Below are 21,629 nucleotides of genomic sequence, written 5' to 3' on the forward strand. Positions count from 1 at the left end.
CAGGAGTTATGGATGACTCCTGTGGGTGTGTCTGCATGTGTTACACAGGCTGCCATATGCACACACACAACTTTTAAGTCACTCATGAGCAATCACAGGGTTGCTAGTTAGAAACTAAATATGAAATTTCTGCTCAGGGATGTGTGCATAGTCTACTCAGCAAAAATACTTTTCTGGCCTAGTGGTTATAGGTCAAATCTTTTGGCCCAACTTCTTATAGAAAGGAAGCTGTAATACTGAAAATTGATCTTATCTTGCCAATGGCCCAGGAATGCAAATGATGAGTCTGAGATTAAAGAAAGGGCTTTAATCTGCAGGTGGTAGTGAGGCAAGGGCATGAGTCCAATCCTGGGCCCAGCCCTGGCGCAGGGGTCAGATTAGGATTTCGCTATCTTCAATGGAGAGGAAAGTCTGAGGCCTGCAGGCCACTCCAGAAGTTCTCTCAGCTTGTGGAAGCGAATGTCACCAACTCTCAGTGTGCTGCTCAGGACCTGTCAGGGAGCTCGCCCCATTGACAGAAACCAGCTTTGGGGCTCAGTAAGAACAGGGAGGTACCCCTGAGGAGCTGAGCCCTACTCACTTGCTTAAGAGATGGGACGCCTGTCCCGTAAGCCGTGGAATCTCAGTGCTAAGTTGTGTTCTCATTGCTCCAGTTCAGATTTGAAGTCAGAAGTCAAAAAAGAACAGTGAAGAGAAAGAGAATGGAAGATTTCCCACTCTCATCTCCACTGCAGTCTTAGGAGCCTCTGAAGGTTGGCTTTTGGACTTGCAGTCCAGACAGGCGGCCGACAGGGTGGCCTAGCGGTGGGTATGCATGCCCTGGGAGATGGGTGGAGGAGGGCGCCAGCAATGGGGGGTCCTGCGGGCTCACTGGAGAGCCAGCACTTGCCCAAATGAGACGAAGCCCCTGCTCAGCTCCAGCCAATTGCCACCTTGCACAAATTGGGGGACAGAAGGCCCAGTCTGCTGTATTTTTCAAGATAAACTAAACAGAGGATTTTATGTGTGCAGACTCTCAATGTCCAGAGGTTAGCTCAAGATTCAAAAAACACCAGATGAGCAAAACAAAGTAGGCCTGTAGGCCACGGCGGCCCATGGCCTGCCGGTTTGTAACTCCGGCCCGGACTTTTTCATGTTACGTGAAGTTTTGCTTCCAGGATTCATAGCTGCTGATATTTATTTAAGGGAGCTGACTTACGCAGTCAGGATCAGTTGGAATTTGTGAGGTTAATAACAGTCCAAATGAATACCATCCCCAGAATGTGATTATGTCACAAAAAGAGAAATAAGTAATAGCGGGGACATCCTCTTGCCATTGATAAAAACGGGGAGGCCATTCTGGAATCTCCAAGGAAAAGGCGTTCCCATTTTACACCTTGAGTAAGAAGCATGGGCACAGGAAGCAGTGCTGGGATGGAGGTCAGGCCTCGGGCACACGCCTCTCACGTTGCCTCTGACAGTTGGTTAGTTAAGTCATACAGCAACTTCATTATCTACGACAGATAAACTGTGGATAAATCAGATGTTATTTTGACAACTGTTAAACAGTGAAGAGTTACTTCCCTTCACTAAAGCGTGTTTTGTCAATTTCAATAAGAATACCTGTTCTTGGTGTCTCAGTAGATGATCAGGTCCCATACAAGAGGCACTTTCCTTTAAAAATGTGTCTGTGAATATTTTAACATTTTTAAATATAATAAAAACAAGTAAGGTTCTTGTGCTGTTGTTCACTGAGCATCATTTAGAATAAACCGGTAGGAGTATTGTCATAATAAACATACGTGCTCTGGTAGATTGGGATATCATGTCAGCATGTTATACCTTGCTCAACTGTGTCCGTTCTTTGATATTTTGCTACGAGCATTTTTGTAGAAATTAGTTATTTGACCCTTTGCATTGCAGAACATTCTGATTTTTTTGCTTTTTATTTTTGGATAGCCCATGCTTTGTACAGTTTGAGGTTTTCGGTCATTTCACCATAAACATTTTGCCATCTGTCTAATTGGCCGTAAGGCAATTTTGCCATAAAAGAGAAAATCACGAAAAATAGCAAGGACATTCATCAAAGAGGACATAATGAAACATGAAAAAATTAATAAAAGTGATGTAAGGATATTTGCCATAAAAGCTAAAGCTGTGAAAAATAAAACAGGGACCTTTAAAAAAGGACATAATTAAACACGAAAAGAATTAATGATAAAATTCATTGTTAATGTCTTCCTTCATTTAGATAGAGAGGTGTCAATTTTCCAAATATTAGGATGCATGTTTGTAACTGAGCTTTTGTATTAAATTGTGAAGGGCTTCTACACTGCTCTTCATTCTTGACATACTGTCACATGTCCATTCATACATGTTCCAGAGTTCTATGGGAAATGTACAACACATAGGAATGCTGTAACATATTTTTAACTGAGCTTTGTTACCATTGTAACTAATATGTTGTTTTCTAATGTAGTATGCAATACAGCTTTATACTGTCTTATTTCACATGTCCAGTATTTATCCAGTAAGTTTTTCCAGTAAATAATTTTCTATCGAGTCGATATATACTAGTCATCGTCCACTATTTAAGACCGCCATGTCTACTCATCACTGTATAGAACATGATGAGCACTAGCCAAGAGTTAGATAATATATAAATGGGACCTCTGTCAATGGAGCAGTGAAACCAAAGTGTTAATCAGTTCTTTCATCTTTCAGAGCAGAATTGCCTTATGGTCAGTTAGTTAGCACTGAAAATGTTTGCAAGTGAAAATGCTGTGGCCAAGATGTCCACAGTGAAGATACCAGACCCACGTTTAACATCCCCTCTCTGAGAGTTGCCTTTCAGAGGCCTGGTTCAGAGGCTGTGGGTCAGCTGATCAGTTATTTTGGGATATGTGCATGGTGGCAGTGCCTGTCAGCAGAGATCAGTTTGATCTACATCTTTTCGTACTTGTTTGCTTAGCAGTATTTATGCAGCTATATCAATATTTGTTTTGCTGTGCCATAATCATTTTATAAGAACAAGTAGGAAAGTGAGAAACAAACGTGAAGATTTGTTTTCTATTATGGGAAAAGATACATAACATAAAATTTACCACATTCACCCTAACAAGTACAATTCGGTGACATTAAGTACATTCACAGTGTTGTGCAGTCATCACCCCTGTCTGTCTCCAGAACTTCTCCATCTTCCCAAGCAGAAACTCTGCCCATGAAACAATAAGTCCCTGTCCTCCATCCTCCCAGCCCCTGGGAAACTGTGTTCTTCTTTCTGTCTCTGTGAATGTGACGTATCTAGGTACTTCATGTAAGTGGAATCATACAGTAGTTGTTCTTCTGTGTTTGGCGGAAGTGAAGATTTTAAGCATAGCTCTTACAACGTAAGCAAAACTGAGGTGAAGGTAGAAATCACCTTGAGTGATGAAAGCATAAGCCTTTAGGGTAATCAGATAGAAACGTTGTCTGGGCATTCTGTGGTAAATAAAATGACAAAACTGCAGGTTAAAGAAGACGATAGGAAAGTTGGAACCAAGAATGCGAGTGAAGACCGTGATAAAAGGCGAGGCCCACGATCTTTGCTTTCAGGGGCTTGAACCCCAGCGAGAGCACACACAGGCGGTGGCCGTATGCCTATCCATGGGCATGGAGAAAAACCCCTAAAGGAGAACAGCCAGAGCAAATGGAAGGTAAAGAGCTTCTCTCTCTATTGCCATTTTTATCCACCTGCTACAAACTATGAGCCACTGGGAGTGCAGAATTGAGTAAAACCTTGCCACCACCCTGGGAATGTGTTCTAGTGGGTGAGACAGACCCTCAGGTGGATCTGGGAACTCTAGTGCAGTAAATAGTCTGCTAAAGGCATCAGCACGGTGTGACTGAAGACAGAGAGCCACACGAGCTCCTCACTGTCCTCTCAAAACATTTTGTTCTGGTCTTCGATGGAGAGCATGTATTTTTCCTCATATTGTTGCCCGTATCAGGTGGTACAACTTCCCAGTACCTGAAGGTAAGTCCCAACCGTGGATGACAAGGCCTAAGACACATTACTCTCACCGATTGTCAGGGTTCTTGCAGCGCCTCCTAGGGGCCACATTTGGTGCCCACCCTGATGAGTTTTGCACGCGCGGTTTCCCTCTGCTTGGAAGCCCCTCCCACGCCTCTTGGCTTAGACAACTCCTACCCCTCATTTCCTTAAGGAGCTCCTCTCCGGTGAGACAGACAAGATTAGAGACCTTGCTGTGGTTCCACTGCGACTTACATTTCCCTTTCCATAACAAGCGTGACATTTGTAACGACTTCTTTGACATCCTTTGTCCCTGTGGATGGTAAACTCCTTGGAGACAGAGCCATTATGTGAGTGCTTGGAAATGTTTGTGGGTCAATAAATGAAAGAATAGGTGATCGTGTAAGTTATTTATCAGGTTTTAGGAAGAATGAATATTTCCTTTGCAATGATTTTTCCATAATAGACATGATTTCCAGCTAATGATTTACAGGCTGTTCAGGCATTTCTCAAACAAATGTGTCTCGAGTACCAACTTTGGGTTTTAAAAGCAAGCAGGCCACCTTTCTTCCATCTGGGCACTTGTTTTTTTGCATGGTAGTTATGACTTGGCATTTGGAATCAGGATTTTGTAGATGATCTTTATCGAGTTCAGAAAGTTCCTTCTACTAGTAATTTGCAGAGGGTCTGTATGATGAATGGATGTTGAATTTTTGCTAAACACTCTTTCCACATCAATCACCTAATTCTTCCTCTTTAGTCTCTTGATAAGATGGGTTACATTGATTGGTGTTTCAACATTGAGCCCCATTGGCATTCCCTGAGATAAACCTTACTTGGTCACAATGTATAAATTTTGTCATATATTGCTGAATTTTTGGCTAAGGATTTTTACACTTACACTGTAATCCTGCACCCAGCCCCAGTGTCACCAAGCAATTCTTGGACACCAGCTAGGTGCCCCACAACTCAGTTCTGACACCATCCACCAGGAGGTAGTGTCAGATCCCACAAATTAAAGGCTCAGTCCCGCAAGACTGCCCTCTTATCAAACAAAGGTTTTAGGGGCTCTGTACCAGGAAAGGCATTGGAAGAACAAATACGTGTTTCTTATTATAAATTACCATATCACCATACTCATAAAGGATATTGGTCTGTTGCTTTATTTTTTGTACTCTTTGTTTGATTTTGGTATCAGGGTAATACTAGCTTCATAAAATCAACTAGGAAATGTTCCCATCACTTCTGTTTTTTGGAAGAGATTACGTAGAATTGGTATGATTTTGTAGAATTCACTAGGAAAACCATCTAGGCCTAAAGATTTGTTTTTTAAGGAGTTTTAAATTGCAAATTCAGCTTTTTTAAAAAAAGATTTTATTTATTTATTTGACAGATAGAGAAGAGAGAGAGCAAGCCCAAGCAGGGGGAGCGGCAGGCAGGGGAGAAACAGGCTCTCCACCAAGCAAGGAGCCTGATGCGGGACTTGATCCCAGGACCCTGGGATCATGACCTCAGCCTAAGGCGGCTGCTTAACTGACTGAGCCACCCAGGCGCCCCATGGTTTTTTTTTTTTTTTTTTTTTTTTTTTTTTGCTAGTTACAGCGCTGTTTAAATTATCTCCTTCATGTTGGGTGAATTGTGGCTATTTGTATTTTTCAAGGAATCAGTCCATTTCATTGAAGATGTCAAATGTGTGTGTAAAGTTGTTCATTGTATTCCCATATCATCCTTTTGATGTCGGCAGGGTCTGTAGTGACTGGTTTCTTTTACTTAGCACAATGTTTTCAAGGTTTATCTATGTTGTAGCATGTATCAATAGGTCGTACCATTTTATGGCCAAATAATATTCCATTTTTTGCCATATTTTGTTTATCCATTCATCAGTTGATGGGCATTTGGATTGTTTTCACCTTTTGGTTATTATGAATAATGCTGCTATGACATTCCTGTACAAGTTTTTATGTGGACAGATTTTTGTTTCTTTTGTGTATATACCTGAGAATGAAATTTCTAGGCCAAAAAAGTCTGTATTTAACTTTTTGAGGGACTGCCAGACTGTTTTCCAATGTGGCTGTACAATGTATGTTCCTAGCAGCAGTGTAGGAGGGCTCCTATTTTTCCACATCCTCATGAACATTTGTGATTACCTGCCTTTTTGATTATAACCATCCTAGTGTGTGTGACGACCCATAGGTTGTTTAGAAGTGTGTTGAGTCCCCAAGTTGAGATTTTCCTGTTTGTTTTTTTTTATATGTTACTGCTTTCTAGTTTGACTCCATTGTGATGGGAGAATATATTCTGTATGATTTTAGTTCTTTTAAGTTTATTGAGGTTTGTTTTTGTGGCCCAGGATATGTTCTATGTTGATATATGTTCTGTGGATTCTTAAATGTGGATTCTGCTGTTTGTGGTTGGAGTCCTCTATAGAATTGATGGTCTAGTTATTCTATCAGTTATTGACAGTGGGGTATTGAAGTTTTTATAATTGTGTGTCTATTTCTTTTAATTATATCACTTTTTGTTTCATGTATTTTGTAGTTCTGGTGTTTGGTACATATGCATTTAGGCTTGCCATGTCTTGGTGAATTGACCCTTTTATCATTATGTAATGGCCTTTCCTGTCTCTGGTAATTTTCTTTGCACTGAAGCTTACGTTATCAAGTATTATTATAACTACTTCTACTTTCGTTTGATTAATGTTTAACGATATAACTTTCTCTATTATTTTATTTTCAACCCAGCCTATAGCCCTGTATTTGAAGTGAGCTTTTTTAGGCAGCATATAGTTGGGTGATACTTTTTAATCTATTCTACTAACAGCTGTCTTTAATTGATATATTTGGACCATTTTTTAAAATTTTATGTAATTATTGATATGTTTGTGTTTAAATCTGTGACTTTATTTTTGTTCTCTGTTTTTCATTTCTCTGTTTTCTTTTCTTGCCTTCCTGTGAGTTATTTGAGCAGGTTTTTAGAACTCCACTTTTAGCTATAATGTTCTGGGGAGTACCTCTTTGTATAGCCTCTGTAATGGTTCCTCTAGGAATTATGTTACATATATGTGTGTGTGTGTGTGTGTGTGTGTGTGTATACATATATATAAAATATAACTAATAGGTTACTGGTATAGTCATTTACCAGTTTGAGTGAAGTATAGACCTTACCTCTTGTTACATCTTTTTATTTTCCCCAACTTGTCATACGGGTGACTTAAACATTTTCTCTGTATACATTGAGAACCACATCAAGTGGTATTCCAATTTTGGCTTCAGTGGTCAAACTTAATTTAGAAAATTCAAGAGGAGGGGCGCCTGGGTGGCTCAATCATTAAGAGTCTGCCTTCGGGTCGGGTCATGATCCCAGGGTCCTGGGATCGAGCCCCGCATCAGGCTCCCTGTTCTGCAGGAAGCCTGCTTCTCCCTCTCCCACTCCCCCTGCTTGTGTTCCCTCTCTCACTGTGTCTCTCTCTGTCAAATAAAATCTTGTAAAAAAAAAAAAAAGAAAATTCAAGAGGAGAAAGAAAATACATAAATTTGCTCATATTTTTGTTCTTTCTGTTTTTCTTTCTTCCTGATGTTCTAAGATTCCATTGTTTTCTTTTTGAGAATTTCTTTTAGCTGTTATTTTAGGGTAGGTTTGCTCACAACAAATTTTCTTAGTTTTCCTTCCTTGATTTTCCCTTTATTCCTAAAGGATATTTTCACTGGGTATACAATTCTGGGTTGGCAGTTCTTTTTTTTTTTTTCTGCACATGAATAATGTTGTGTTACTTCCTTATAGTCTCCATGGCTCCTGACAAGAAATCTGATGTTCTATTTTCCCTCCTGTAGAGAAGGTGTCCTTTCTCTTTGGCTGTTATCTTGATTTTTTTCTTTTTTTGTATTTTCAGAAGTTTGACTATGGGTTGTCTTGCTGTAGGTTTCTTTGGATTACTCATATTTGGGGCTTACTCATCTTCTTGATTCTGTAGGTTTGTGTCTTTTGCCAAATTTGGGGAGTTTTTTGCCCTTATTTCTTTGAGTACTTTTGTAGCCCGCCCTTCTTTCTTTTCCATTCCTGGGACGCTGATGACAGGAATGTTAGATCTTCTGCTTTAGATCCATAGGTTCCCTCAGGCTTTAGGTTTGTTTTCTCCCTGTTCAGATTGGATAATTTCTATCATTCTATCTTAAGGTTGACTATTTCCTTCCTGTTTACTGCATTCTGCTATTGAGCCTACAAGATTAAATTTTTTATTTCAATCATTATATTTTTCAGTTCTAAAATTACCATAAAGTTCTTCTTTATAGCTTCTATTTCTTTGCTCAGGCTTCCTATTTTTTTTTTTCATTTGTTTCAAGTGTGTTTGTAATTGTTCATGAAACATTTTTATCATGGCCGTATTCACATTTTTTTGTCAGGTAAATCTAACATCTCAGTCATTGTGAGAGTGGTATCTATTAATTTTCTTTTTTTCTTTTTCATTCAGTTTGACATCTTGATTCCTGGTACAATGAGTTATTTTTTATTGGAACATGAGCCTTTGGGTATTATGCGACTCTAGATATTATTTATACCTTGTATTTTAGATGACTTCTTATGACACTAAGTGGGAGAGGGAGGTTCCATATTGTTATTGCCAGTTGGGGGTAGATTTTCAGGTTCCTCACTTTGCTTTTATTGACTACCTGAGGGGGAGGATGCTCTTCATTACCATATGGGGGCTGGAGATTCTGTATTCTTACTAGTTCTCTCCTGATACCTATTTGGCTGAGAGAGGGGTTAGGAGTACCTCCTTGCTGTTCCTCTGGTGGCCTCCCCTGACACTATAGTGGAGTGGTGGCTTCATTTCTGGTGGGTGGAAGTGCAGGTCCTGATTCCACTAGGCCTCCTTTGACCAACCTTGGTGAAGAGCCTGTGGAATGCCTATTATTGCAGGTGGTGGAAGTCCATGTTCTCCACGTAGTCTTTACTGGCATCATTGAAGAGAGTTACCACTCAGTGGTGAAGAAAGTCTTGCCTCCCTGCTTTTTCTTTTCTGACATCACCCCCATAGGGAGGTTGGGGTTTTCTTTATAGTCTAGTAAGCGCAGAATCTAGATTCCCCACTCAGATTTTGCTGACACTGGGGCCACAGTTTTTTTGTTGTTGTTGTTGTTTCTTTTATTTTTTAGGTTTTTTTTTTTTTTTTTTTTTGGTGTTTGGCAGGAGTAGAGCAGCTATTACCTCACAGTTTTCTCTTTGTCTATGCTGATTCTTTCCTGGTCCAGAGTATAGACAGAGCAGGCTTTTGTTGGGACATTTTTTGTCTGTGATCATTGGCATTTCCAGCCTGATGGCTTCTTCAAGTCTGGGATATGAGAGGCAAGAAGAAAACCCAAGAAACTCACAGCTGTGTTGTTCTTCAGGTCTCAAGGTCCCTAGCTGGTTTTCCTTCTTGGGCCACTTTCAGAACCTTCTTATGCTTATTTGTATATAATGTCTAGGGATTTTAGGTTTTTTTACTTAGCGGGAGGAATAGAGGAAAATGCATATTCCATCTTTCCAGAAGCAGAAGTTGGTTCTTTTTGTTCAATCTTCATTTTCTTACCTTTCCCCCCCCCCCCCCAGCAATCTTTAAAAGGTGAATAATTCAGGCATACCTAAGTTCCGTCTTAATATTCTTTACTTTTGGGTCACTGTAATATATCAACTGCTCTATAAGAGAGATGATTGCCACATAGGATCTCCTTGTGTGTTTTATAGATTCTTCTTTCTTTTCTCTAATGCTACATTCTTTGACACATATGGAATTTTCCAAAACTCCTGGATTTGTCTTTGATTCTTCTGTCTGAGAGTAAAACATTGGTGAAAAACAACCAGTGTTTTTCTCTCTGCACTTACAGAACACTTTTGGCCACCAGATGTGTGGGTTTTTCCACACCACCCAACTCTCCAATTCTCTGAGGACACCAACTGGGTATGCTATAATTCAATTCCGTTCTGACATTATCTACCTGGAGTTAGTGTCAGAGCCCACTAGCGAAAGGCCCAGTCTCATAAGACTGTTCCCATTACAGATGCCAATTGTAAGTTCCTGTACTTCTTACTGACCACCTATGAATTGAGGTTCCCATGATGCCCTCTTTGGGTTCAATCATTTGCCAGAACAGCTCACAGAACGTAGGGGATAAAGGATACAGATGAATAGCCAGGCAAAGAGATATAAAGCAAGATCTGGAAGGGTCTCTAGTGCAGGAAATTTTGTCCCTGTGGAGTTGCATTGTACCACCCTCCCATCAGGTAGATTTGTTCATCAGTCCTTAAAAGCTCTCTGAACACCATAGTTGAGGGATTTCTATGGGCCTTTATCACATAGGCATGATCAATTATTAACTCTATGTCCAGCTCCTTTCCCCTCTCCAGAGGATGAGGGAATGAAGCTGAAAGTTATGAGCTTCTCATGGCTTGGTCTTCCTGGTGACCAGTCCTCATCCTGAAACTATACAGGAGCTCACTGAGTTGCCAAAAACACTTTTTTTTTAAAAGACACTTTTTTTTTAAAGATTTTATTTATTTATTTGGCAGAGAGAGACACAGCGAGAGAGGGAACACAGCAGGGGGAGTGGGAGAGGGAGAAGCAGGCTTCCCGCTGAGCAGGGAGCCCGATGCGGGGCTCGATCCCAGGACCCTGGGGTCATGATGTGAGCTTAAGGTGGACGCTTAACGACTGAGGCACCCGGGCACCCGAAAACCAAAGACACTTCTATCACCTGGGGACTTTCAAGGAATTTAAGAGCTCTGTGTCAAGAACTGGGGTCAAAGCCCAAATATTAGAATAAAAGATGCTCCTAGACCTTCTATCACTTAGGAAATTACAAAGGTTTTAGGAGCTTGGGTTATAAGGGCCAGGAGATTGTGGATGAAAACCAAAATATATGTATTTTTATTGTACCAGAGAATCACACTCACATCCCTCATCCAGACGAGCAACACGTTCTGTTGGAGCAAGGGTCAAAATATATTTTGCATGTGACTTCCTCTCATACACACCACCACTTTAGTGAAAACCATCATCTCTTTCCTGGATTATTGACACACTGGTGTTCCTGCCTCCATTCTTCAGTAGCAGCTAGAATGACCCTGTAAAACGGTGAATCTGACCATGACATTCCTCTGCTCAAAAGCTTCCAGTGGGGGCGCCTCGGTGGCTCAGTTGGTTAAGTGGCTGCCTTTGGCTCAGGTCATGGTCGCAGAGTCCTGGCACTGAGCCCCACGTTTTTCCCATGGCACTGTGTGCTGTACCCTTTTGCTGCCTTTCCACTTCATTTCTGACCATGTTCTCTTTACTTCCTGTGCCCCAGCCTGGTGGCTACCTTGGTCAGGGTGCTCCCAACTCAGGGCCCTTGTTCTTCCACCATGTTTCATATACTCTGTCCATACAGGGTTTTGTGCAGATGTCACCCATCAGAGAGGCTTTCTTTGACCTGGACTGGTATCCAGTATCACCTCGTCCTGTCACTTTGGATGCCCTCACCCTTCTTTGTCTTTCTTTGTAGGGATCATCACTACTTGCCACTATGAATTTACCAGTTGATTTCTTCATTTCCTATTTTCCTCCATTGAACTGCTGCCTTCCAGTGCAGGGGCTTTCTCTCATTCACTGCTGCATTCCTAGCACCTGATATGGTACCCGGCACGTAGTAGAGTCCCAGTTAAGGGTATAAGGAATGAGAAATACCATTGGATGACATTGATCATTTGTACTGCTTCTGAAGTTTCCCTGTCATATATAAGGTTGCAGTATAGCGTTTTCTTGTTACCTATCAGTGTTCTTTTTCATTAGTACATAGTTGTGCTGAGTAGCTGTCCTCTCAGACTTCCCTTTCTAAGAGTATGCATAGATTCCCTTGGGAGTTTGGACTCCTCTTAAACTTTTTCATCACATGTTTGCATCAGCATCTTATTTATTTTCACGGATGGTTAATCACGTCATCTGGTGTAAAACGTTAATCGGGCAGCTCTCATCCCCTCATTTCCAAATTCCAGTCTCTAGTCTCCTGGGCGGGGCTTGTCCCCTCTTCACTCCATGTGTGGAAGACAAGGATGGTTCCAAGATGCCCTCAATGGCTCCCCCTTGCCCACAGAACAGAGGCAGGTCTTCAAAGATTGGCTCGCCAGACCTTCTACGCTGGGGCCACTCCCTATTTGATTGGCTCATCTCTTCCTTGCTGTACACACTTTGTAGCCAGGTCATCTGTGCCACCCCACCCTCATGGCACCCAGCCTTTTCCCCATTCCTCCCTTGTGCCTTATTCCTGTGAAACCGAAATATCCACAGCCACTTATCTTAATGCCACCTCCAGTTCCTTCCTGAACCTCCTCATCTGTAATTTCCTTGCCTTCCCTGCTCCTCTCATACTTACTACATCTCTTCTTTCCTATCTTGTGTAATGATGACTTGTGTTCATGTCTGATCTTCTGTACCAAATACAAGCTGAAGATACAGTCCATTCAAGATCTAATACCAGGTCCCTCAGAGCCTTGTGCTGGGAAAGAAACTCAACAGTCTGATGAACGGTTTAACACTGTTCCTTTTCAGAATTCTTCATGGACAGACTGTGCTCACTGTGTTTCTCTTTTCTTTGCAAGCAGTCATGTCATTTGGAAAAATCAAATACCACCGAAGTTCTGCTTTGGAATAAGTCCAACAGATTTTTAATGTTTCATTTATGTTTTCATTTTTTCCCAATTATTTTATTATTATAAGTCCTTTGCAATCCTCAGAAGGGGAGCATTTTTTAAAATCTCTACAGAAAGATTGCAGATTCAGTTCCAGACCACTGCAATAAAGTGGATATTGCAGTAAAGCAAGTCAAATGAATTTTTTGATTTCCCAGTGCTTATAAAAGCTATGTTCATACCACACTGTAGTCTACTACTAAATGTTCAATAGCATTATGTGTAAAATAATAATATATATACCTTAATTAAAAATACTTTATTGCTAAAAAATGCTAACCATCATCTGAGCTTTGAGCAAGGTATAATCACTGATCACAAATCACCATAACAAATATAATAATACAGAAGTTTGAAATATTGGGAGAATTACCAAAATGTGATATAGAGACACGAAGTGAGCAAATGCTGTTGTTAAAATGGTGGCAGTTGACTTGCTCAAGGACACAGAGCTGCCACAAACCTTCAGTTTATAAAAAAATGCAGTATCTGCAAAGCACAATAAAACAAAGTGCAGTAAGACAAGGTTTGGCTCCATATTCATAGTTGCACTATTTTTAGTGGGGAGAAATTAAATGTATGTTTCAGCCCCAGCATGTGACTAAATGTAAGACTGTGTTAGTGAGTTACTGACATAAATCAGTTAATTCTTTTTTATTTATTGAATTCCATTCTGTTTATTTTTTTGTGCTTATTTCCATATTTTTATTGTTTATTTTTATTTACTCAATTTGATTCTATTTATTTTTATTTTATTTATTTATTTTTAAAAGATTTTACTTATTTAAAAATGAGAGAGAACAGGGGGAGCAGCAGAGGCAGAGGGAGAAGCAGACTCCCTGCTGAGCAGGGAGCCCCACAGGGGGCTCGATCCCAGGACCCTGGGATCACGACCTGAGCCGAAGGCAGATGCTTAACTGACTGAGCCACCCAGGTGCCCCTCTATTTATTTTTAGGATCGAATTTTTTCACTCAGTCTTTGTCTACTTAGCATTATCATGCAATAATAGCAGCTTGCTGATGTATCATATCAAAATGTTGTTTCTCACTATTTCCTGTTTCTCATTATCTGTTGCTTATTGCAGTTCTGTTTTTTTAAAAGTGTGTATTTGGTTGCTGTGTGAATTGGGATACATGCACCCAGCATTTTTACCTTTGAATGAACTTGCTTATTTCTCTTAATACTTAAAAGCAAATTTAATATACTCTGTAAATATTTACCTTTTTTCCCCCCAGCCAAATAGGCATGGCTCATTTCAGACTATTCTTTACGTTAAATCCAGTATTTCCCAGAGTTGCTTCAAGAAGGAGCAGCCTGGGAAGCTAATTCTGAGTCAGGCTGCCTCTGCTGACTTTGTTTCGAAGGGTACTTTTGCCTACTCAACACAGACTTGGAAAATATTGGTGGAGCTATTAAATGTCATAATTTTTTCTTTAAGCTCTCATAAAATACGGAACATTAATTGGATAGTTTGTGTTCGTCTGTACCTGGAGGTTGTGCTTTCTCTCCGGAGGGCCTTGTCCCTGCTCGCCTCTGCCTGTTTCCCCTTTCCCTCCTTGCTGTTCACTTGTTAATTACAACTGTATATAATTTTTGAAACTTATTTTGGATGGTTTTTTGTTATAGTTCGTGATTCACATTTTTACATTGTTGCTTTTTTGTGGATCCTGCTATCTGGAAGCTTCCTGTCTTCTCTTCCCGGCATTTGACAAAACAGATTATTTTAAGTATAATGAGAAAATAGAATGAATCAATAGCTTTGTACTCAGCTATATGTAGATCTTTAGCTTTTAAGCTCAGTTCGTTTCAACACTTGTAAGTAAAGAGAGATTAAAATACACTCAGTCTAAGAGAGGGTTGTCTTAACAGTGTATTTTGTATGAGACCCTAATCCTGTTCCCCTTCTCACTAAGTGAATTTCTATAGCAATTAAAAATAAAATAAACTCTAAAGTATCCATCCTTGCAGACGTTTACATGCTAGTAATAAAAAGTGAATGACACAAGAATTTAGCAGGAAATACAAAGAACAAACCGAAACAAGGGGAGGTAAACCACTGCCTAGGAGTCAAGCATGCCTCCCTGCCCCCGGTTTTGTATGGCCTGTGGGTCAAGAATGGCTGTTATATTTTTAAACTGTTAAAATCAAAAGAAGAATGATACTCTGTGACATATAAACTAGTAGGAAATTCTCGTTTCCATGTCCACAAATAAAGTTTCATAAGAACACAGCCACTCGGGTGCCTGGGTGGCTCAGTGGGTTAAGCAACTGCCTTCAGCTCAGGTCATGATTCCGGAGTCCTGGGATCGAGCCCCACATCGGGCTCCCTGCTCCTTGGGGAGCCTGCTTCTCCCTCTCCCTCTGCCCCTCCCCCTGCTTGTGCTCTCTCTCTCTGTCTGTCAAATAAATAAAATCTTAAAAAAAAAAAAGGAATACAGCCACTCGTATGCTTAGGTATTATCTCTGGCTCCTTTTGTACTATGACAGCGGAGTAAAATATGGCCTGCAAACTGGAAATATTTACTGTCTGGCCCTTGATAGAAAAAAGTTAGCTGACCCCTGGACTGAGCAGTTGATTGTACTTGCGGTAGCTCATGTTCAGCCTTGTAAAAACCATCAAAAAGTTCATTTTGTTTTTCCTGATAACTGATCTATTTCTCCATAACATTTTGATGAGATAATGACTCTGGAGAACCAATTCTGTCCATTCAAGTTCATTTATCCTCCAAGGAATAGTTGGGGGTGGGGAGAGCCATAAGTGAATGCACATTTGCAAATATTGATTCACTTGTTTTATTCTGTGAACGATGAAATTTAAGAAGATTTTTGTTTTGATTATTTTGCTACTACGTTTGACTCCTGTCATTTGTAAAACCATACACACTGACACACCAAACCTTCCATGCCCGCAGAGAGCATGTTAGCAGATTCGGTGTCTCTGCTTTATGGTCATCAATAAAGTACAGAACTGACCTCTCGGGTGACTACCCTTCATTGAATCCCTCCCTGCTCCTGGAACAACTGGGCAGATCCATTAACTACCGTCCAGTTTTAAGCAAAGGTCACTCGGGCCAATTTGGGGTGACTGAAGCATTCATAAAAGAAAGGAAAAGAGTGTTTTCAAAATGTAAACACAGGATCTTTTTAAACAACAGTTGTTGGTTTGTTGCTGTTCTTTTCTGATATTTGCTGCTCGTTTATATGTTACTGTTTCCTACTAGTGTATGTGTTGCAAAATATCCCATCAGGGGCCAGATGTCCCCCCACCTCCTGTCCCAGTGGCCTTCTGTCTCAGGCCATCCTGGATATCTGCTGCTGCCTTTCTCTGGGCTCTGCTTGGTCCTGTTCCACTCTCCCCGTTCCTGGTCAGGATCCGTCACCGTGCTGGAGCGTGGCAGGCGTCATCCTGCGAGATGCACAGACGCAGTGTCTGTTTCTGCCTTTCTCCCTTTGACCGTGTTTCCCACCCTCCGTCCTTGGGAATAAGGACCTCCTTGCAGCCCAGTGACAGGAGATGGTACCCCACGCTAGAGCCCTGGGTACCTGGGACCGGAGGGCAGGGAAAGGAAAGCGAGAGGCCGGCAGAGAAGTGGGAGCTGCTGGGGAGAGGCCTTGCTCGCTCTCCAGTCTGTCTGCAGAGGAGCCCGTCCCTTGCTTCTGCGCATTTCTTCAGAACCGTTTTCTCTTGTGTCTTCATGTGGGAGAGGGCGGAGGAAACCACAGTTGGGGGGCATTTGTGACGTCACAGGCACAGTGGTGGTAGCCTCTCCACAGTCGCAAGCATCGTGGGGGGTACTGGATCTGAGGCCGGGGGAAGTCATCATATAGGGGGCAGTCATCATATAGCGGCCAGCAAGGCCCACGGCACACATGGCGCCTTCATGTTGGGTCTTCACGCCCTGCCTTCCAGAAAGGAGCTGATTTCACTTAGACTCGAGGGGGTTGTTATGGGCAGGCACATCCTTATCACCCAGGAACGCTGCACAGAGAAGCAGGGCTCAGTGGGAGAAGAGCTTCCAAAGACAGGGCTCTCAGGGGACTTTCTTCAACGTCTCTGCTCAGCAGAGGTCAGCAGGGCAGAGGTCATGGGTAAAGAGCGGCTGAACCAGCTGAATACATTTATTCCCCAACAATGATTGGAGCCTCCTATAATCTGAATAAGAACATGATCAGTGCGGGTGGGATGACTTGAATCCCAGTATAAAGGTGTTCACTTTATTATTTAGAAGTTCTTGAAATCTCTTCAAATTATTATGATTACTTTTTTGTTGTTTTTCACAAGCTATGCCATGCCATGTGTTTAGTACAGTGTGTAGACCTTTAAGGTTTGACTTTTTAAACTTGCTGTGGTGCTAAGTTTCTAAGACTCATTCTGGCATTTTAATAACTGTGTTCCTATAATTCAGATAACTTCCGTATGCTGCTTTAATTCTAAAATGTGTGAGGTGCCTGCAGGATGGCTCTCCTTGCCTTGTAAATAAGGGCCATCCTCACTTAAGCCCTGTCAGGTGACCTTCCTGTGTGAAGTTGCTCCTCATGTTACCACGTGTGCTAGAACAACCCACATTCCTCTCCTCTTCCCCTGCTGCTGGCCTCCGCCTAACACTGCCGTTGCATTAAAGCCACACTGGGCTCCACCATGAATTAGGTGATGGGTATTTCCCTCCATTTCTTCACTTCCTAGGAGGCTCTTCATGCCTTCTCTGTGTATTTAATGTCTGTCCTTTCAGAAAGCCTTGCCAGATGCTGCCTCCTCCATGATGTCCTTCCTGATTTCCTTCTCCACTCCTCTAGAGCTTGTCTGGGGCCTCATCACACGGTGTCCTATGTCAGAGTAGGTCATAAACACATCAGTTCCTTTGCCTTGATTAGATACTCTGAGCCTGGAGATCATGGTGGTTTATATCCCTTAAGCAGTAATTACATGAAGTGCCTTTGAAGGATTGATTTGGTTGTCTCTGAAGGAGCAGACCTCTGAAAAATTAAACATACTCAGCATTCCAAGTGAAATAGTCTGAAATTTAAAACAAAAATTTAAAAGACTTATTTATTTATTTGAGAGAGAGAGAGAGAGCAAGCACATTCAATGGGAGAGGAGCAGAGGGTGGGGGAGGGAGAATCTCAGGCCGACTCGCCACTGATTGCAGATCCCGACGGGCTTAATCTCACGACCCTGAGATCAGGACCTGAGCCGAAATCAAGAGTCAGAAGCTTAACCCACTGAGCCACCCAGCCGCCCCTGAAATTAAAAATATTAAATAAGTTGCAAACTCTTATCAAGCCCGGAGGGGACAGTGGTAGCCTGAAAGCTGATGTGTGATCCGGCCACTCAACAAGAGCCTGTATCTCTTTGAGCCTCAGTCTCCACTTAAATCAAAGAACTTAAAAAGGTGAAAATAACTTCCCTGCCTCCTTCTTAAAAGTTTATATGAGGATGAAATGGGACGTCACCTTTGAAAATGTGTTGGAAATCACAAAACTGCCTCAAATATAACATCGCAAGGTCTTATTTGAGAAACTTCATTGGAATCTAGACAACAGCTGTGCTGTGTAAATATGATGTACCTGTATCATTCAGCTTCTGATGTAAAATTGCATTCATGCCTGCCCGTGCTTCGTGAATAGTTTTAAGGTCATCTGACTTACGTCGTTCTCTGTAGCCAATTATGCTGACCCGGGAGGTTTTGAAATAGAATCTATCCGTTCCAGCAGAGAGAACCATTTTATCTTCGCCCTAATTCTTGCACACCCCAAATGCTTTGTCTTTATGTTTTTCCTTCACAGGCTTCCACCTGTATCACAAGTTGCCCACAATAGTGCCTGAGAGCTGCCTTCTTATAATGGTTGGCCTGCTGCTAGGAGGGATTATTTTTGGGGTCGACGAAAAGTCCCCCCCCGCAATGAAGACTGATGTGTTTTTCTTGTATCTCCTGCCACCCATCGTGCTCGACGCGGGCTATTTCATGCCCACTCGCCCGTTCTTTGAGAACATTGGCACCATTTTCTGGTATGCTGTGGTAGGGACCCTTTGGAATTCCATTGGCATTGGGGTGTCTTTGTATGGTATCTGCCAAATTGAAGCCTTTGGCCTGAGTGACATCACTCTGCTCCAGAATCTGCTCTTTGGCAGCTTGATCTCAGCTGTGGACCCAGTGGCTGTGCTCGCCGTCTTCGAGAACATTCACGTCAACGAGCAGCTCTACATCCTGGTCTTTGGAGAGTCCCTGCTAAATGATGCAGTGACAGTGGTGAGTAACATGTTCACACTGTGTCACTCCAACACCACCGGCCACTCTCAGTCTGCATCAGCTTTCTGACAGTGGCGGCCGAGGGATGAACCGGCAGGCGTCACCTGCACCTGCACAGTCACGCAGCCCTGCTCTCAGACGGGCCCCTCACTTGGTTTAATGCTCTGTCATTGCGGTCTTGAAACGCTTTGTGAAATTTTTTTATTGATTATTTTTTATTTATTAGTATACAACGGGCACCTCATTTTCGGTTGCACAGACGGTGTAGCTGGTCCCTGCTTGCAAGGTCCTGCTGGTACCAGAGGAGCATAAAAGTGATTGTGACCTTTCCTATCTCTGAGGCTTTCTCAGTTGGCATTTTCAAAAGTGGTGGTCTTTGATCAGAATTAAAGGACTTCAGGTCCTTCGGAATTCTCCACGCGATGTGATGCTGTCAGGAGTGAACATGTATAACAGAAGCAAAGTGACAGCACCCACCAAGTGCCATTCTGTGTCTGGGGAGGGTTTATTAATTATTTTATGACTTAAAGCCAGTTTTTCATTACACTCTCACTTTCTGTTACTACTCAGCTAGCTTATTTCTGGTCCCCACCATTTTCCCTTAAGTGGGTATTCAGAAAATGCTCATTTATTTTTGATTCTCACTTAATTAACCCATAATTAGAGTCAGAGGCTGTTGTGATCTTCATGTTCGCAGAATTTACCTCCACCCTGCTTTCTGAGCTCAGGCAAAGTATAGAGCAGTGATGAGGAAGTGTCTCCCCCACCCACGGGCTTACAAAATGCTCTTCCCCCAGTGAAAGACACTCCGGTGACCCTGTATGGGGAAACCGGTGAGCGAGCACCAGTGATGCTGTTTTATTATGTTAGCCACCATTCCGTGGAGGTGATGGTGAGAGTTGTTTAATGGAGCCTTTAACCTCTTGTGAATGCCTACCTTGTGCTCGGGTCTTTGTGCAACCTATGTAGAAATTATTTTTCCCATTTGGTAGGTAAGAAAGTTGAGGCAGAGAAAAATTGTTTTTAAGTGACTTAACTAATTTATAATTCCCCTTCATTAGTTCCTCTCATTAAAATATTATTCCCGATTCACTCAAAAGCATAGAAACGAACATCACTCCCCATTAGCTTATGAACGGAATAAAATTTCAACTTGAAGGATGTCCCTTAGCTCCATGTGGACGTTATTAGGTAGAAGGTAATTTATTGAAAAGGAAATCCCATTTTTTAGAACAGCTGCTAAGATAGCTGTTTTGAGGCACCTAAGGTACCGCACTCAAGTAACAAAATACACTCCATTTATTCCGTTGTGCATTAACAGTGATTAGTCATTAACTTAACAATATTAAATTTTAACTGGGAAAGTACCATAGCAGTGAAGACATTTTAGAATTTATTCTAATTTCCAGAGGCTTCAAGGTTTTCATTGTGACTTACGTTTGCTATATACATGTTACCCTTGTTGAGGTAGATCGTGGACATTTTCATGAGGATTTCTTGGATCCCCTTCGTGTGTAGGAAACTTTATAAAGAAATAATAACGCCATGCTGCACTCCTTCTGGGCAGTCTAGCAAAGCCAGCTCAGTTTTAGAGTGCTATGCCCTGCCTTTACACTGCTCTCTCGTCTCTTAAATTTCTTAGTCAGACACCTCAGTGTCCCTTCTTTGAGCTTGTCAAGAATCAGATCTGAGGAAACAGTTTGGCTAAACCACCATTCAAACTGTGTGAAGGCCCCAGGCTTTCCAGGGGCATATCAGTGCTTCCTGTCGAGAGGCCCCAAGCCGTCAAATATGATTTTATGGACAGAGAGGGAGGCCTGATCCAAAGAGGGCAGTGGGCCAGATTGAGGGCACCACTCCAAAACAGGAAGGAGGGCAAGGACAGTGAAAGGGCATGGCTGCTCTTTAGATGTGGAATCTCTTGTTACAAGGCCAAAGCTTCTAAGTCAGAACGGCTGTAACGGTTTCCAGTGAATGAGCTTTCCTCAGGTTCGACCCCCTGGGCTCAAAGCCTGTGGACCCTTAAAGCCACACCCATAAGATAGTAGGGCATGCCCACGGCTTTTACCTACCTAAAGCTGAAGAATAAACCACCAGGTATTATATTCCTTGAATTGGCTGAATAGTGGACTGAACGGGTCTGGTGTTAGGAATAATTAGAACATTGTAAAAAATGATCGTTTGCCTCCTTGTGAGGTACCCTCAGAGTACAGAGGTTGAGATGTTTTGTGGAAGATTCTTTGACGTCTGGTCTTATCTCTAGGAGAGGTTTAAGGAACTCATGGGGTAAGGGAAGGCATGAAAAGTATGGACCCTGCTGCCTACAGTGAATGATGCGTCACTAGGAGTTGCAACTAGAAGGGTGAAGATTAAACAGAAAAGATTCGTGTTGAAAATGTAGTCTGGAGGATGAGCAAAATTATGGGTTCATGCAATTACTTCTGTCCCCAAATCATGGGAGATTGAATATTGAGGTAGCAGAGTGAAGGGGAGAAAACCTACCATAAAAATGTCTCAGTGCAAAGAGAAATTGATAATATATAAATTGCCGTCCAACTGTGCCTGTGTCCAAGGTTACAGTAGATTGGAGTCAACTAGACATGACAGCTGAAGGAACAAAGGTCAGATTTTTAGATGGGATTTTTGTGCTTTCCCTTAGTGTAAATTTTAGGCAAAGATTGCTTAGGTT

The 21,629-nt window shown here is 41.9% G+C and overlaps 1 protein-coding gene across 1 annotated transcript in view; it reads left to right on the forward strand.

The window, feature by feature from the left end:
* The window catches only part of SLC9A2 (solute carrier family 9 member A2), a 100,319-nt gene that overhangs the window by 16,853 nt on the left and 61,837 nt on the right, over nucleotides 1-21,629 (forward strand). Inside the window, exon 2 of the mRNA XM_027622163.2 lies at nucleotides 18,477-18,940. Coding sequence (XP_027477964.1) covers nucleotides 18,477-18,940 — 464 coding nt within the window. The remainder of the gene's footprint in view (nucleotides 1-18,476; nucleotides 18,941-21,629) is intronic.

This window comes from Zalophus californianus, chromosome 8 (assembly GCF_009762305.2).
Source record: "Zalophus californianus isolate mZalCal1 chromosome 8, mZalCal1.pri.v2, whole genome shotgun sequence".
NCBI lineage: Eukaryota > Metazoa > Chordata > Mammalia > Carnivora > Otariidae > Zalophus > Zalophus californianus.